General features: G+C 45.6%; 2 protein-coding genes across 13 annotated transcripts in view; one reads left to right on the forward strand and one right to left on the reverse strand.

Moving 5' to 3' along the window:
• cdk15 (cyclin-dependent kinase 15) overlaps positions 1-13,883 on the reverse strand; it is a 27,292-nt gene extending 13,409 nt beyond the window's left edge. The window contains exons 1-4 of one of the 6 annotated variants that reach the window (XM_036982943.1): positions 13,756-13,883; positions 8,794-8,974; positions 3,700-3,731; positions 90-230 (exon numbers count right to left, since the gene is read on the reverse strand). In XM_036982943.1, coding sequence (XP_036838838.1) covers positions 90-230; positions 3,700-3,731; positions 8,794-8,839 — 219 coding nt within the window. In that variant the 5' untranslated portion in view covers positions 8,840-8,974; positions 13,756-13,883. Of the gene's footprint in view, positions 1-89; positions 231-1,818; positions 2,774-2,841; positions 3,171-3,699; positions 3,732-8,793; positions 8,975-10,236; positions 10,300-13,555; positions 13,687-13,755 lie in introns of those variants that run through there. The other 5 variants (XM_036982941.1, XM_036982942.1, XR_005052544.1 and 2 more) reach the window with 5 other exon arrangements.
• The window catches only part of LOC110527488 (alsin), a 22,427-nt gene continuing 19,870 nt past the window's right edge, over positions 13,768-16,324 (forward strand). For 6 of the 7 annotated variants that reach the window (XM_036982930.1, XM_036982932.1, XM_036982931.1 and 3 more), the window contains exons 1-2: positions 14,588-14,990; positions 15,165-16,156. In XM_036982930.1, the coding sequence (XP_036838825.1) occupies positions 14,615-14,990; positions 15,165-16,156 (1,368 nt within the window). In that variant the 5' untranslated portion in view covers positions 14,588-14,614. The other variant, XM_036982935.1, reaches the window with a different exon arrangement.

Here is a 16,324-nt window from a genome sequence, read left to right on the forward strand (position 1 = left end):
GCAATAACATCTGCTTACCATGTGTATGTGACCAATAAAATGCGATTTGATAACAGATCTGGGACCAGGCTAAACTTCCCAGTGCTCACCCATTGGAAGTCCTGATCGAAACTCTTTCCCCCCATAGGATCACTGTTGCTGCGTCCTCTCTGGACCGTCAGCCTGCGGACCTGCAGCGTGTGAAACCAGTGAGGCTGGGGCTTGGAGTAGGACGGGTCTGCCTCATCCAACTGGCCAGGTTTAAGGAGAGAGAATAGAGAGACAGACAGGAGAGAGAGAGTGGTGGATGCAAATAAACACATGGCAGACAAGAGAGAGAGAGAGAGAGACAGACAGAGAGAGAGAGAGAGAGAGACAGAGACAGAGACAGAGAGACAGAGACAGAGACAGAGAGAGAGAGAGAGAGAGAGAGGGACAGAGAAAGAGACAGAGAGAGAGGGAGAGACAGAGAGAGACAGAGAGAGAGAGAGAGGGAGAGAGAGAGAGTGGTGGATGCAAATAAACACATGGCAGACAAGAGAGAGAGAGAGAGAGAGAGAGAGAGAGAGAGACGGAGACGGAGAGACACAGAAAGACAGACACAAGAGGCAATATGAGGAGACTGTTGTGGGTTGGAAAGTTTCTCAGCCTCCCCACCAACTGTAGCTAACACGATGAAAGATACAGTGAACACTGAGCATACAAAACATGAAGAACACCTGCTCTTTCCACAACATAGACTGACCAGGTGAATCCAGGTGAAAGCTTTGATCCCTTATTGATGTCAGTGTAGATGAAGGGGAGGAGACAGGAAGTATTTTTAATCCTTGGAGACAATTGAGACAAGGATTGTGTATGTGTGCCATTCAGAGAGTGAATTGGCAAGACAAATTACTGAAGTGCCTTTGACCGGGGATATGGTAGTAGGTGCCAAGAACTGCAGGTTCCCGTGTGTATCAAAAATGGTCCACCCCCCGAAAGGATATCCAGCCAACTTGACAACTGTGGGAGGCCTTGGAGTCAACATGGGCCAGCATCCCTGTGGAACGCTTCTGACACCTTGTAGAGTCCATGTCCTGACAAATTGAGGCTGTTCTGAAGGCAGAAGGGGGGGGGGGGGGGTCCTAATGTTTGGTGTACTCAGTGTAAAAGTCACAGTAGAGTACAGGACGTTTCAATGTGAGCTGTGCTGATACAGAGGCCTGTGATGTCCCATGGGAACGTCATCCATCACCTCACCACCGTCAGGGTCTACGCTATTCAATGGAATTGCTTTCCTCTGTTCCTGTCGACGGCACCTTTTCCCAAAATACATTTGTTAGACACAGCAGAATGTGTGTTGTGGATTCTCTGAATGTTGTGGACAGGCGTGGGAGGAGAAAAAGAGCTCACATCCCTCCAGGGCCTAGAGAGACACGCAGCCCGCTGTTGTGATGACACATCTATTATTGTAACTGGCCATCTTGTAGCTTGTCAGCTAGAATACATTACCCACCAGCTTTGCTTACAACTTTGGCATAAAAACAAAAACTCACAAGCTAGCTAAAATAATCCCTGGCTACCCCGAGAGAAGTGGAGTAGTGGCACTTTCCGAGAGAGAATTCCCCGTCAGGAGCGTTTCACTGAACCTATTTGGAGGTGTGCACACTGACAGATGGAGACAGATCACTAAAGTCACCACAACATTGACATCCTGACACTCAGTGTTAGTGTGATAATCCAAGGACACTGACAGTAATGACACAGTGGCACCAGACATCACCCAAACCAAGTCTGCAGAATCAGACACAGACACAGACACACACACACAGACACACACACACACACGCTCACTGCTACCTCAGCAGATGGTAAGGACGCGACACTCCTGCTCTTAGGAGATGGGGGCTCCTCCATTCCCTCCTCCTCTTGCTCCTCCTCCCTCCCCTCCTCCTTCTCCTCCCCTCTTTCTCCATCTTCTTCGACCTCAACACAGCACCAGCAGCAATTCCGGACACACACAGCAGCCATGGCCCTGACCCTCCATCTCAAATCCTCCATCTTCCTCCTCTCTCACTTCCTAGAAACTTTCTCTCTCCCCCCTCTCTCTCTCTCGGTCTCTCTTTCCTGTTTTCGGTGCGGTGGGTTGGCGCTGAAGCTCATATGACTAGCATGAGTCTGGCTCCAATCGCACAGTCCCATGACCCCCCTCCCTGTCCCAGTAGCAGACAAACAGAAACACCATGGACCTCGACCTAATTTGAACAAGAGTGTCCATTCAAGTCGGCACAAGCTGAGAGAAGAGACGACGAGTGTGTCCCGGTGTGCTTCTGTGTGTAAAGAGAGGAAAGGGACAGAGAGGAACTCATGGAGGGAAATCTAATTTGAGGGTTTTATACGAATTAACATTCTATTTCTGTTCCATTTAGGGGTTGGTGGAGGGGGAAGGGGTTCTGTCTCATTTCCTCTACACACCATTGGAGGCTTCTCCCCTATCTTCCTCTCTTGGATTTCATTCAATGGAATCCCAAATATGTGCACGGGGCATTCCGAATATAATACAGCGAGTGATTGATAGAATTCCTCCGTTCTCTCTCAACCGCCAGCGCTCATTGCTCATCCACCCCTCCAGAAAGTCTCGACGTGCCGAAAACACAGTTTGAGGCCTAACACAAGCTAGCTCCAGACCCATTCCCAGCCTGTATGAGGGCGAGGTGTGAGGACTGAGGAGGATTGCGTGTGAAAACAGTCTCCCACAGAGTCGCCATAACCTGACAATCTGAACCACGAGCAGCTTTTATTCTCTGTGGTTCACTTTCCCCATTTTCTTAAAACAGGTTTTTTCGCCCTCAAAACATTTTCTTAACTGAATACAGTACATACCATTTCTGTGCAGGTTTTGGAGGACACAGGGCAGTTAGTACCACCACATAATGATGCTTTCTGGGAGTGCTGAGTGGTCCACGTAGGGCAGCAGCAAATGGGAATTAGCTCCATAAAGAGTATAATTACAGTTTTAGTAGCAGAGGACAGGACAGAGTAGAATGTCGAGCTCAGTGGGGAGGCAAGGCTATTTTTGTCTCGCTTTCTTTTCAGAGACGTATAATGTAGAATCTCACGGTGCTCTTTCCGCTATGGGGGGGAGACAGGACTTAATGGCCCTTGAAATGAAATGCCTTTCCAACTTCAACGTGACAGTGGGAGAAACGCTGAGTGGTGGTGGTGGAGTGTGTGTCTACAGCATCTCTGTGTGTCTACAGCCTCTCTCTCTCTCTCTCTCTCTCTCTCTCTCTCTCTCTCTCTCTCTCTCTCTCTCTCTCTCTCTCTCTCTCTCTCTCTCTCTCTCTCTCTCTCTCTCTCTCTCTCTCTCTCTCTCTCTCTCTCTCTCTCTCTCTCTCTCTCTCTCTCTCTCTCTCTCTCTCTCTCTCCCTCCCTCCCTCCCTCCCTCCCTCCCTCCCTCCCTCCCTCCCTCCCTCCCTCCCTCCCTCCCTCCCTCCCTCCCTCCCTCCCTCCCTCCCTCCCTCTCCTTCTCCCACTCTTCTCAGCAGGGGGCAGTGTTGACTATTCTGTTAATCTTCTCTCTCCCCTGGAGGGACGGAGGACACCAGAGAGAACCAGAGAGAAGGAACAACAAAGTATGTCTAACTGTCTCAAACTCTTATGATACATAGTCGAATCTGACCCTTAAAAATAGTATTTCGTAAGTGTTTCGGTCACAGAGAATAACATAGGGTATCTTACCTCCTCATATCCCAGCTGTCTTTGCTTCAGACCTGCCCGGAACAAAAGACAGAAAGCATGAACACTTGTTATTAAGAACACTTGTTCTTAACTTGGATAGAACACTGGTTAGAACACTAGGACAGAACACTTGGATAGAACACATGGTTGGAACACTTGGATAGAACATTTGGACCAAACCATAAACTTTAAGATCCTGTGTTACAAGGATGCTACAATGTCTACTGCTGTTATCGTGCTTTATAATCCTGAATTCAGCTGAAGATAGAATTTAAGTCCACTGTGGTACAATTCTGTAGCTGGGAGATTCTAATGGAATGTGAAAAGTGGAGCAGAAATGTCAAATGAGAGAGGAGTGGAGCAGGGAAGGAAGGAGAGGATGAGGAGGGAGAGGATGAGTGACAGGAGAAAGAGATGAAAATGTGTGCGTGTGACATGTGAGTGATGATATAAGTTGGGGAGAGAGAGACAGATAGAGAGCCAGAGACACAGAGAGACAGAGACAAAGAGAGACTTGGAGAGAGACAGACAGAGACACCTAGAGACTTGGAGAGAGACACAGAGTGAGACACAGAGAGAGAGAGACACGGAGAGAGACACAGAGAGAGACACAGAGAGACTTGGAGAGAGACACGGAGTGACAGAGACAGACAGAGAGACTTGGAGAGAGACACGGAGTGACAGAGAGACTTGGAGAGAGACACAGATAGACAGAGACACAGACAGACGAGGAGAGAGACAGAAAGAAAGACATACAATGACCGAGAGAGAACTTGGAGAGGAGTCTGGATCGGTAGCTCTGTCTCATAAGTGACAGTCAAAGTTTGCAGGAACATGACTGCTCCTTATCTTCTAAATGGGAAGGCTTCACTGTACCCATCCAGACAATACATTACCTTTAGGGCTGCTTGACTTCAATAACAATAGGCTTTACAGAAAGCATTATTATCTGTATAGCAACATATATAGTATGTCAACAGAATAGAATACAGTAATATAAAACAATAATTGTTTGTCAATAATTGATCATATCAATTTGATATGGGAAATGATTGAGGGTATAAATGTATGTTGTTGTTGTTCATATAAAAGCCACATCTATAAAATGGACACATTGGATGATTAAACCCATACAAATATGTTCCAGTCTAAATATATTTGTCTTGGAAGAATACAGTACAGCTGGCACATTGCCTTATCCAACTAACTAAAACTCCTCTTGGCTCAGCATGTGCAGCCATTGACAAAGTCAAGATATAATTAGATTGGGTAGAAACTAGGAATGGCAACCAGGAAATGGAGGTCATGATCTGAGCAGTATAGTAGGAGACATCGTGGAGTAGGGATGTTCTGGTATGACTCTGACTGAAGGGCATTTGACTGAGGTGAGGTAAAGTAGGCACCATAGAAATAGAATTCATAGAATGGAGGCCTCCCGAGTGGTGCAGGTACTGCATCGCAGTGCTTGAGGCGTCACTACAGATCCGGCTTCGATGCCAGGCTGTGTCACAGCCGGCCGTGACCGGGAGACCCATGAGGCGGCACACAATTGACCCAGCGCCGTCCGGGTAATGGGAGGGTTTGACCGGCCGAGATGTCCTTGTCCCATCGTGCTCTAGTGACTCCTTGTGGCGGGCTGGGTGCCTGCAAGCTGATTTCGGTCACCAGTTCGGTGTTTACTCCGACACATTGGTGTGGCTGGCTTCTGGGTTAAGCGAGCAGTGTGTCGAGAAGCAGTGTGGCTTGGCACGGTCGTGTTTCAGAAGACGCATGGGTCTCGACCTTCGCCTCACCCGAGTCCGTAGTTGCAGCGATGGGACAAGACTGTAACAACCAATTGGACATCATGAAATTGGGGAGAAAAAAGGGTAAAAGAAAATGTTTTTTTTATGAATCCAAAGAACGGGTATCCCCATTCAAGTCAATGATGCCATGGTCTGAGGTTCTATGTCTGTTCTAGGGATTCTATTTCTATGGCATAGGTCTATTTCTATGTTAGGGACCCATGGAGAGGCTGTGTGTGGAGTGGTATGTCTAACCCTCTCACCACTTCAAGGTTAGGATATTATATTATTGCTACTAGCTCTGCCTTGGTACAGCACGTCACTGCAGTCAGGGTTATTTTTGGAGGAGAGATGGAGGCACAGAGAGACAGACACTCATGCGCCATCACACTCCGAGCCGAGCCCACCATTCACCACCTACCCTCCTCCCTCCATTCCTATCCCTCCATCTCACCCTCATACAGACCCGTACATACATAGCCCTCATCAGTATTCCTGAGGCAGATCAGAGCAGAGTAGAGTGGGACCTAACTATTGGAGGTGGACAGTTGTCACAGGCAGACAGGCAAGCAGCCTCCAGGCAGCTGGTTAAACAACTACCCACTGGGAGCAGCCTGGGGGGCCTCAGGGCCAGGCAGGCATATGTGCACCGGACGGAGCCGCTGTAGCCCTCCAGCCAGGTCTACCAGACAGTCACATACAGATAGACATCACACAGATAGACATCACACAGATAGACATCACACAGATAAACATCACACAGGTACAGCTTGAGGAGTTCAAAAAAGGTGCAATGTTGTCTATTGTCCAACTCACCCAGGGGGGAGTGGGGCTACTGAGGAGGGGATGGGATGTGTCAGAGAGAGAGAGAGAGCGAAGCGGAAAAAGCACACATAAACACAGATTGGATTCTTCAAGAACCCACTCCTCAATGAATTGAGGTTGAGGCATTTTTGGGGGGAGTCGATGTGTCATTGATGCTCTTCTACTATTTCCTCTGAGCTCTATTGGAATTGGAATGCCCTGTGGCGTGTCCCTCTCGTAGCCAGTCTTATAGGTTAGCCTACACTGGAGCTTAAGCCTTGGCACTTTCCTGTATAATCTTACCTCTGGCATACTATCATACTGTGCTGTGTGGGATGCATGGAAAATGGTACAAGTAAGTAATGATTCAAGACATGAGTAAACATGTGATCACATGTAAAAGCAGTGTACTAGCAGCCTAGTGTACAAACATACTATCAGCCTCTCTGAATAGTGTAGAGTTAGTCGCTCGTTTGGACATCCTGTGAGATATGCTCCCAGGCCAAGCAGCTGAGCAGTACATCCTCCTGATACCAGATCTCTCTCTCTGACAGAAATGTGCAAAGCACATCCGAGTCTCTTCAGATTAGAGAAAAAACAACTTCCTTGTTCAAACTGACAGGGCAAGAGAGAGGAGGAACATCGGCTGTCCTGTCTGTGTACAATAACAAAATGACTTAGCACAGTTGCAATTTAAACCACACACAACCAATGTGGCGGAAAAAACTGGTTGGAGGACGTGCCATTGCATTTGAATTGGCAGTGACCCCTTACAGATTTGCCCTGAGGTTTTTTTAGAGGACTACAGAGCACTTACTTTATTTTGTTTACACTGCAGCTGTGAGAATGATTAATTATTCATCTCCGTCTACAGAACCACCAGCATCCTGCTTTCCCAGCACTATATCTACAGAGTGTATAACAGCACTATAACTACCCTGACTGTATAACAGCACTATATCTACCCTGAGTGTATGACAGCACTATATCTACCCTGAGTGTATGACAGCACTATATCTACCCTGAGTGTATAACAGCACTATAACTACCCTGAGTGTATAACAGCACTATATCTACCCTGAGTGTATAACAGCACTATATCTACCCTGAGTGTATAACAGCACTATATCTACCCTGAGTGTATAACAGCACTATATCTACCCTGAGTGTATAACAGCACTATAACTACCCTGACTGTATAACAGCACTATATCTACCCTGAGTGTATGACAGCACTATATCTACCCTGAGTGTATAACAGCACTATATCTACCCTGAGTGTATAACAGCACTATATCTACCCTGAGTGTATAACAGCACTATATCTACCCTGAGTGTATAACAGCACTATAACTACCCTGAGTGTATAACAGCACTATAACTACCCTGAGTGTATAACAGCACTATAACTACCCTGAGTGTATAACAGCACTATATCTACCCTGAGTGTATAACAGCACTATATCTACCCTGAGTGTATAACAGCACTATATCTACCCTGAGTGTATAACAGCACTATATCTACCCTGAGTGTATAACAGCACTATATCTACCCTGAGTGTATAACAGCACTATAACTACCCTGAGTGTATAACAGCACTATAACTACCCTGAGTGTATAACAGCACTATATCTACCCTGACTGTATAACAGCACTATATCTACCCTGAGTGTATAACAGCACTATAACTACCCAGTACCCATCCCCCCTGACAACCTTCCTCCCCTAGGAACTGGAACCACCTGCACCTTGATGCCTTAGCTGTCTACCTTCCCTCCCCCTGACAACCTGCACCTTGATGCCTTAGCTGTCTACCTTCCTTCCCCCTGACAACCTGCACCACCCTGGGGGAGATGTGGGTTACCATCTCACTCCTCTCCCATCTTCTCTTCCACTCTGTGAGAAAAACATCTGCTTCTTACCTCATCCTTCACCTCTCTCCTCACCCCTTTCCTCTCCCACTTAGCGAGCAAAACACCCCTCTGCTCCCACTGGGGCTGCCTCTCCTCCTCTCGTCTCCTCAGCCCCTCTGCTCATCAGCATTTTTATGCTTTATTCAATAAGCCGTGGGCTTCCTAGTTGCATCTGCAGATCAGCAATATAACTTGCCAGTCCATGTCAAGCTACTGACGCTTGTAACAGTCCAGTCCCTAGGGGTGCCCTCATCTCTGGAACAAGGCAACATACCACGCTACAACATCTGACCCTGTTCACGAGCTGCTGCCTGTCATTACCTGTAGAGTGTGTAAGGATAGTTGTCATGCCAACAAGTTAGGTATTGTGTTCCCTAGGTAACATGCAGTACATTCCCCATGCAGTGTATCCTGGAATCTGGCATAGTACAAAGATGGAACACAATAAGCATAGCAGGTTAATACCAACGAGAACTCCGTAAATACTGTTTGTGGGTATGAGAAAGCTTGAGCAAGCACTGTTCGATCCCCTAACCCGACTGGAGTCAGTGTGGTACTGTTTCTAGGGAGGGTAGGTTCGACTAATACTCACCCAGGCGATGGAAAGCCTCCGTGGCTGCATGTCGTAGGTTCTGCATCCCAGCGTTGGTTCCTGCCTGGTGGTGCTGTGGAACCGCTATAGAACCTCACTTACACTCCGGGCATCCTTAGAACTGGACCCAGCTAGAGCAGCACTCTCACCTCAGTCACAGCCCCTCCTTGTCTTCAGCAACCTAGGATGTAAACAGCTTTAGCAGCACAGACAGGATTTTCCTATTTTTTCCTTCTTCCTCTTTCTGCCTGAAGGTGCTCTTGCCTCCTCTATTACTCTCTCTGTGTTTTGCTCTCTCCCTCATGATATTGCACTGTATCCTCCCTCTCTCTCCCTCCTTTCTCCCTGTCTCCCCCTGCTGCCAGTTATTCTGCTGCATGTGAGACAACATTCAATAGCCAATCAGTGGCGTCAGATAGGAGACTCTGCCCAATGAGCTCTCAGTGGAGGAGAGAGCCGGGGCTGCCCGTGTGTTTTGAAAGGTTGGAGCTTGAGCATTGTGTTCAGGGAGTCACTAATGTGTGTGTGTACTGTGGGCTCCTGGGGGAGGAAGTGAGCCATGCTTTTGATCATCTTCAGTCCAATAACTCAAGCATAGATTGGTTAAAAAAAAAACCATCTAATTTGGCACACAGAAACTAGAGGCCATGAGTAACTTGGTCCAAAAGAATGGCACCAATTGGCCAGTAGTCTCACTTACACCCTCCTATTCCCCAACCTGTTTGAACTAGAGGCTTGAAATGTAGGTGTCTTTCCTCGTGCTGAACAAATTTGCGTCAAGGACCCATAAGGTCCATCAGCATAGATTTTCCTCCATCTTGGACATTTTGGAAAACCTGAAAAACGTATTCCCATGACCCATAAGTCCACAGAACACCAAGTTTGGTATGTAGGCCCCGTGGTGCATCACTAAAACACTTAACTTAGTTTGTGAAACACTTGGTTGGTTAAGAGATGGCTGAGTTATTGATCAAATCAGGAAATCAGATTTTACATGTCCAATTAAAATAAATATTTTGTTGATCCACTTCACAATGGCCTATCAACTTGAAACATTGTAGGGTCGTCGCAGACATTACCACGATGAAGCATGTTACGTTTTGATTATGTAACGATAATGATTAGAACAATCATAAAACATCTTCTCATGAACTAAAAGTCAGATTCACTCCCAAATTTTTTGGGGGGACTCATCACAACAGTCCCAAAAGAGTATGAGAAAATAACATTGACGAATTCAAAGATGGCCACACTATAGTAGATGCATTTTAGCATCTATGCTAAAATATGCCAAAAATATACACTACCGTTCAAAGGTTTGGGGTCACTTTGAAATGTCCTTGTTTTTTAAAGAGAAGCAACATTTTTTGTCCATTAAAATAGTATTCAAATTGATCAGAAATACAGTGTAGACATTGTTAATATTGTAAATGACAATTGTACCTGGAAACGGCAGACTATTTATGGAATATCTACATAGGCGTACAGAGGCCCATTATCAGCAACCATCACTCCTGTGTTCCAATGGCACGTTGTGTTCGCTAATCCAAGTTCATCATTTTAAGAGGCTAATTGATCATTAGAAAACCCTTTTGCAATTATGTTAGCACAGCTGAAAACTGTTGTCCTGATTAAAGAAGCAATAAAACGGGCCTTCTCTAGGCTAGTTGAGTATCTGGAGCATCAGCATTTGTGGGTTTGATTACAGGCTCAAAATGGCCAGAAACAAAAAACTTTCTTCTGAAACTTGTCAGTCTATTTTTGTTCTGAGAAACGAAGGCTATTCTATGCAAGAAATTGCCAAGAAACTGAAGATCTCATACAACGCTGTGTACTACTTCCTTCACAGAACAGCGCAAACTGTCTCTAACCAGAATAGAAAGAGGAGTGGGAGGCCCCGGTGCACAACTGAGCAAGAGGACAAGTACATTAGAGTGTCTAGTTTGAGAAACAGACGCCTTACAAGTCCTCATCTGGCAGCTTCATTAAATAGTACCCGCAAAACACCAGTCTCAACGTCAACAGTGAAGAGGTGACTCCGGGATGCTGGCCTTCTAGAAAGAGTTCCTCTGTCCAGTGTTTGTGTTCTTTTGCCCATCTTCATTTTTTATTGTTATTGGCCAGTCTGAGATATGGCTTTTTCTTTGCAACTCTGCCTAGAAGGCCAGCATCCCTGGAGTCGCCTCTTCACTGTTTTTATTTTCACCTTTATTTAACCAGGTAGGCTAGTTGAGAACAAGTTCTCATTTGCAACTGCGACCTGGCCAAGATAAAGCAAAGCAGTGTGACACAGACAACAACACAGAGTTACACATGGAGTAAACAATAAAAAAAAAGCCAATAACACAATAAACAAGTCAATGACACAGTAGAAAAAAAGAAAGTCTATATACAGTGTGTGCAAAAGGCATGAGGAGGTAGGCAATAAATAGGCCATAGGAGTGAATAATTACAATTGAGCAAATTAACACTGAAGTGATAAATGAGCTGATGATGATGTGCAAGCAGAGATACTGGTGTGCAAAAGAGCAGTTGACGTTGTGACTGTTGTTTTGCGGGTACTATTTATGGCAGATAAACAGGAAATGACTAAGTGACCCCAAACTTTTGAACGATAGTGTTTATATTTTTAAACCTGTGAAAAACGTATTCTCCTTAACCATAGGACCAAATGACAAATCAAATGAGTTACTGACAAATCCAAAATCAGATTTTACGTGTCCATTTATTCCACAGTGGCCTATAGACTTGAAACGTGTCACCACTATAGTGGACGTCCCTAAGGTGAACCATACTGAATTTGGTGTTGATATCTGAAAAAACAAGGAAACTATGAACAACATTCTTTGCATATGCAACGCTAACACTCAAAATCATCTGCAACCATCTTCTCCTCATGAACCACACAGTGGCAAGAAAAAGTACGTGAACCCGTTGGAATGACCTGGATTTATGAATACATTTGACATACAATTTGATCTGATCTTCATCTTAGTCACAACAATAGACAAACTCAGTGTGCTTAAACTAATAACACACTAATTATTGTATTTTTCTTGTCTATATTGAACACAATTTAAACATTCACAGTGTAGATTGGAAAAAGTATGTGAACCCCTAGGCTAATGACTTCTGCAAAAGCTAATTGGAGTCAGGAGTCAACTAATCTGGAGTCGAATCAATGAGATGAGATTGGAGATTTTGGTTAGAGCTTCCCTGCCATGTAAAAAAACACTCATAAAATTAGAGTTTGCTATTCACAAGAAGCATTGCTTGATGTGAACCATGCCTCGAACAAAAGAGATCTCAGAAGACCTAAGATGAAGAATTGTTGCCTTGCATAAAGCTGGAAAGGGTTACAAGATTCTCTAAAAGTCAGTCCACGGTAATACAAATGGTCTATAAATGGAAACATTTCAGCACTGTTGCTACTTTCCCTAGGAGTGGCCTTCCTGCAAAGATGTCTGCAAGAGCACAACGCAGAATGCTCAATGAGGTTAAGAAGAATCCTAGTGTCAGCTACAGACTTACAGAAATCTCTGGAAGATGCGAACATCTCTGTTGACGAGTCTACAATACGTAAAACACCAATCAAGAATGGTGTTCATGGGAGGACACCATGGAAGAAGCCACTGCTGTCCAAAAAAAACATTACTGCACGTCTGAAGTTCACAAAAGACCACCTGGATGTTCCGCAGTGCTACTGGCAAAATATTCTGTGGACATACAACACTATGTGTGGAGAAAAAAGGCACAGCACACCAACATCAAAACCTCAGCCCAACTGTAAAGTATGGTGGAGGGAGCATCATGGTTTGGGGCTGCTTTGCTGCCTCAGGGGCTGGACAGCTTGCTATCATCGACAGAAAAATTATTTCCCAAGTTTATCAAGACATTTTGCAGGAGAATGTAAGGCTATCTGTCTGCCAATTGAAGCTCAACAGAAGTTAAGTGATGCAACAGGACAACAACCCAAAAGACAGAATGTATCAACAACAGAATGGCTTGAACAGAAGAAAATGTGTCTTCTGGAGTGGCCCAGTCAGTCCTGACCTCAACCCGATTGAGATGCTGTGGCATGACCTCAAGAGAGCAATTCACACCCGACATCCCAAGAATATTGTGGAACCGAAACAGTTTAGTAAAGATGAATGGTCCAAAATTCTTCCTAACTGTTGTAGGTCTGATCCGCAACTACAGAAACATTTGGTTGAGGTTATTGCTGCCAAAGGAAGGTCAACCTGTTATTAAATCCAAGGGTTCACATACTTTTTCCAGCCATCACTGTGTGTTCAATAAAGACATTAAAATGTATACTTGTTTGTGTGTTAGTAGTTTAAGCAGACTGTGTTTGTCTATTGTCGTGACTTAGATGAAGATCAGATCAAATTATGACCAATTTATGCAGAAATACAGGTAATTCTCAAGGGTTCACATACTTTTTCTTCCCACTGTATGTCAGTCACTCCAGATTTTGTATTTAGACTTATTACATCAGTCTTTAATGGTTTTTGCATTCAAATATAGCTGCACTGTACCTATAGATGTAAGTTAGCACATATTCTAAAGCTAAAAATACTTCTCACTGTTTTCACTGATGGCACATAAAGAAAGATAGTCCCTACACGATAGAGTGCCTGCTTTTTAATCCAATTTATATTGTTCTTTCTCATCTTGTGGACAATGATCATTGCCGCTTGCAGCTATATTTTTTCCAAAATGTACAAATTGTCAACTTTCCTGACAATGATTTATCACCTACCTGCACCTTGTACCTGCACCTGTTTTTCACCTTGACATTGAGCATTGGCACACGTTCATCAAATAGAAAATCACAGTGTAAAACAGCAGAATTCCATATCTGGTGAATTTCAAAATAGATATCTAACAAAGCTAAGCTACTTGACAGAATCGATGTTGTAAAAAAAAGAAGAAATATAAAAAAGGCAAGAAAATACACACACTTTGAGTCCTCTCGGGTTCCGTTCAACGACATAGCGAAAAAAAGGTTAGCCATTAGCTAGTCAGCTAATCCCTAGCATAACTCAGTCGCTGCACATTTCACAGGTTTATGAAGAAATGGACATGGTCAGGGGACCGGTAAGTGAAAGACAATTGTATCTGAGATTGTACATAATATATGGTTAGTAGCTACAGTACAAGGAGCAAGTGGAAGGACACATGTCAGCCCCGAGTTGCTAGCTAACGGTAGTTAGTTACACGGAGACTATAACAAAGTAAGTTACTGAGACTGTCAAAGGCTTTGGTAGGCACCTAGTAATTATGGTATGAATGAATCATTCTAGCCAGTTGCGTAGTTTCAAGCAAACTAATTTGTTAATGGACTGAAAATAGGATTTCGTCAAATAAAGAGTTAATAGTATTTAGCTATTTGGCTACTCAAAATCAATGGGGGGGGGGGGGGGTGTTAGCTAGTTACGTCATTCCCACATGATTGACAGCTAGCCATGATGAGATGTGTGTGTGTGTGTGTGTGTGTGTGTGTGTGTGTGTGTGTGTCGTCAACAACAACAACAACACACGCGTACTGTCACTCGTGCTGGCTATTTTGAAGCCACCTAGCTACCAGTAAGGGCTGTATGCAATTCAGTGAGGCAGTGTTACCATTAGCTACTCATTTTTGTAAGTTGTCTTGTGTCCAATGTTGTTTGCCGTATTCAATACAGGGCTGAATTTAGAAACGGATTTTTTCAAGTTGAATTTCACCAGTCTATATGCATCAGCATTGCCATGGACAAATCTCAGTGATGGAGTCCCAGAGGAAAAGGTATGTAGCCCCGAGGTAGGGTGTTGTCAATAAATGTTATGTGATCATCATATGACAATTCAGAATATTCTTCATGTAAGTCTATGCCCTCACAAAGCTCTTGTTGTTTCTCTAGCTAGCTACTGTATCTTCTGTTCCAGGGCATGTTTAATCGGGGTAGTTAAAAAACAATGTCTCCTCTATCTGTGTGGTTGTTCAGAATCCTTGAGAAATGACTTGTCAATGTGTCTGTCTGTCTGTCTACTTCTGTATGTATTCTCCAGCTCTGGTGAGGACAGTTCAGGGGAGCGAGGTTCGCTCCACACCTGGAAGGGCTACTCCTGTAGTGTCACCCCAGAGAGAGTGCTCCTGTCCAGGCCTGTGCTGCAGGCTGCCCTGGGAACACGCCATGGGGTTCTACTGGTGGAGGGTGAGAGTCAATGGACAGTCTTTGATATATAAAGACATTTATTATTAGCCTGCTTGATCTATAATTAAAACAATTTATTTTGTATGGGGTTTGTATACTGATCTACACATACTACTGCTAATCATTTCTAATAAATCCTCTTGTCTTATGACTTGAATGTTGTGATGTATTTAGGCGGGCAGGTGTACAGCTTTGGTGAGTTCCCATGGAAACAGAGCCAGGTCTCAGAGGTGGGCCCCCTGAAGCCCGTCCTAGAGAGCGCTCTCAGCGGCCAGCGCGTTGTCGCCGTGGCAGCGGGCAGCTTCCACAGCGGGGCGGTTACCGAGGACGGCGGGGTCCACATGTGGGGGGAGAACTCCTTCGGCCAGTGTGGCCTGTCCAGCCTCACTGTAGTCCCCAACCCTACTCCAGTGGCTGTCCTGGACCCCGACACCAGCCCCCCTCATACCATCCGGGTCCTGGAGCTGGCCTGCGGGGAGCAGCACTCCCTTGCTCTCTCTGCCCAGCACGAGGTATGGGCCTGGGGCAGCGGCTGCCAGCTGGGCCTGGTCACCACCATCTTCCCCATTTGGAAGCCCCAGAAGGTGGAGCACCTGGCGGGCAGACACGTCCTTCAGGTGGCCTGTGGGGCCTTCCACAGCCTTGCCTTGGTGCGTTGCCTACCACCTCAGGAGGCCCGGCGGCCCCTGCCAGACAAGTGTGGCCAGTGCAACCAGCTGCTCTACACCATGACAGACAAGGAGGACCACGTCATTATCTCAGATAGTCATTACTGCCCCCTAGGGGTGGAGTTGCTGGCTGACGGAGAGGCCAGGCTGGAGCCTGGAAGGTCCCCTCCGCTCAGGCTCCAGAGCTCCCCTTCAGAGCCCCTCTCCTCTCATACCTCGGCCTCAGCGCCTGGTCTCCAGCCCTCCATAACAGACCATACAGACTATGAGAGGAGGAGGACAGTGGCACAGAATGGGGAAGTCTTAACCACTACAGACTCTGACATCTCTGCTGCTGGGACAGACTCAGATCGAACTGTTGGCGGTGTGGGGGGTGCAGGGTCTCAGAGCTCCCCCTACCCTGATGATCAGGCAGTGAAAGAATATCTCAAGAAACTGTCTGACACCTCATTGGTTGAGGAGACTGCCAAGACGACCATAGCAGGAGCAAGTTTTCAGGTTAGTACTGATCATTTGATGCTTTAAGCCTAAAGCTACCCATTTTTTGCACACTTGGTGGGTGACATGCTGACTTTTTGGGAGTTTGAGGTGTTTGAAAAGTGACAATGAGCTGTCACGCGGTGTTTCCTGGGTCGTGTTTATTAAGGCACGCAAAGGTAAAACATT

This window comes from Oncorhynchus mykiss, chromosome 7 (assembly GCF_013265735.2).
Source record: "Oncorhynchus mykiss isolate Arlee chromosome 7, USDA_OmykA_1.1, whole genome shotgun sequence".
NCBI classification, from domain to species: Eukaryota; Metazoa; Chordata; class Actinopteri; order Salmoniformes; family Salmonidae; genus Oncorhynchus; species Oncorhynchus mykiss.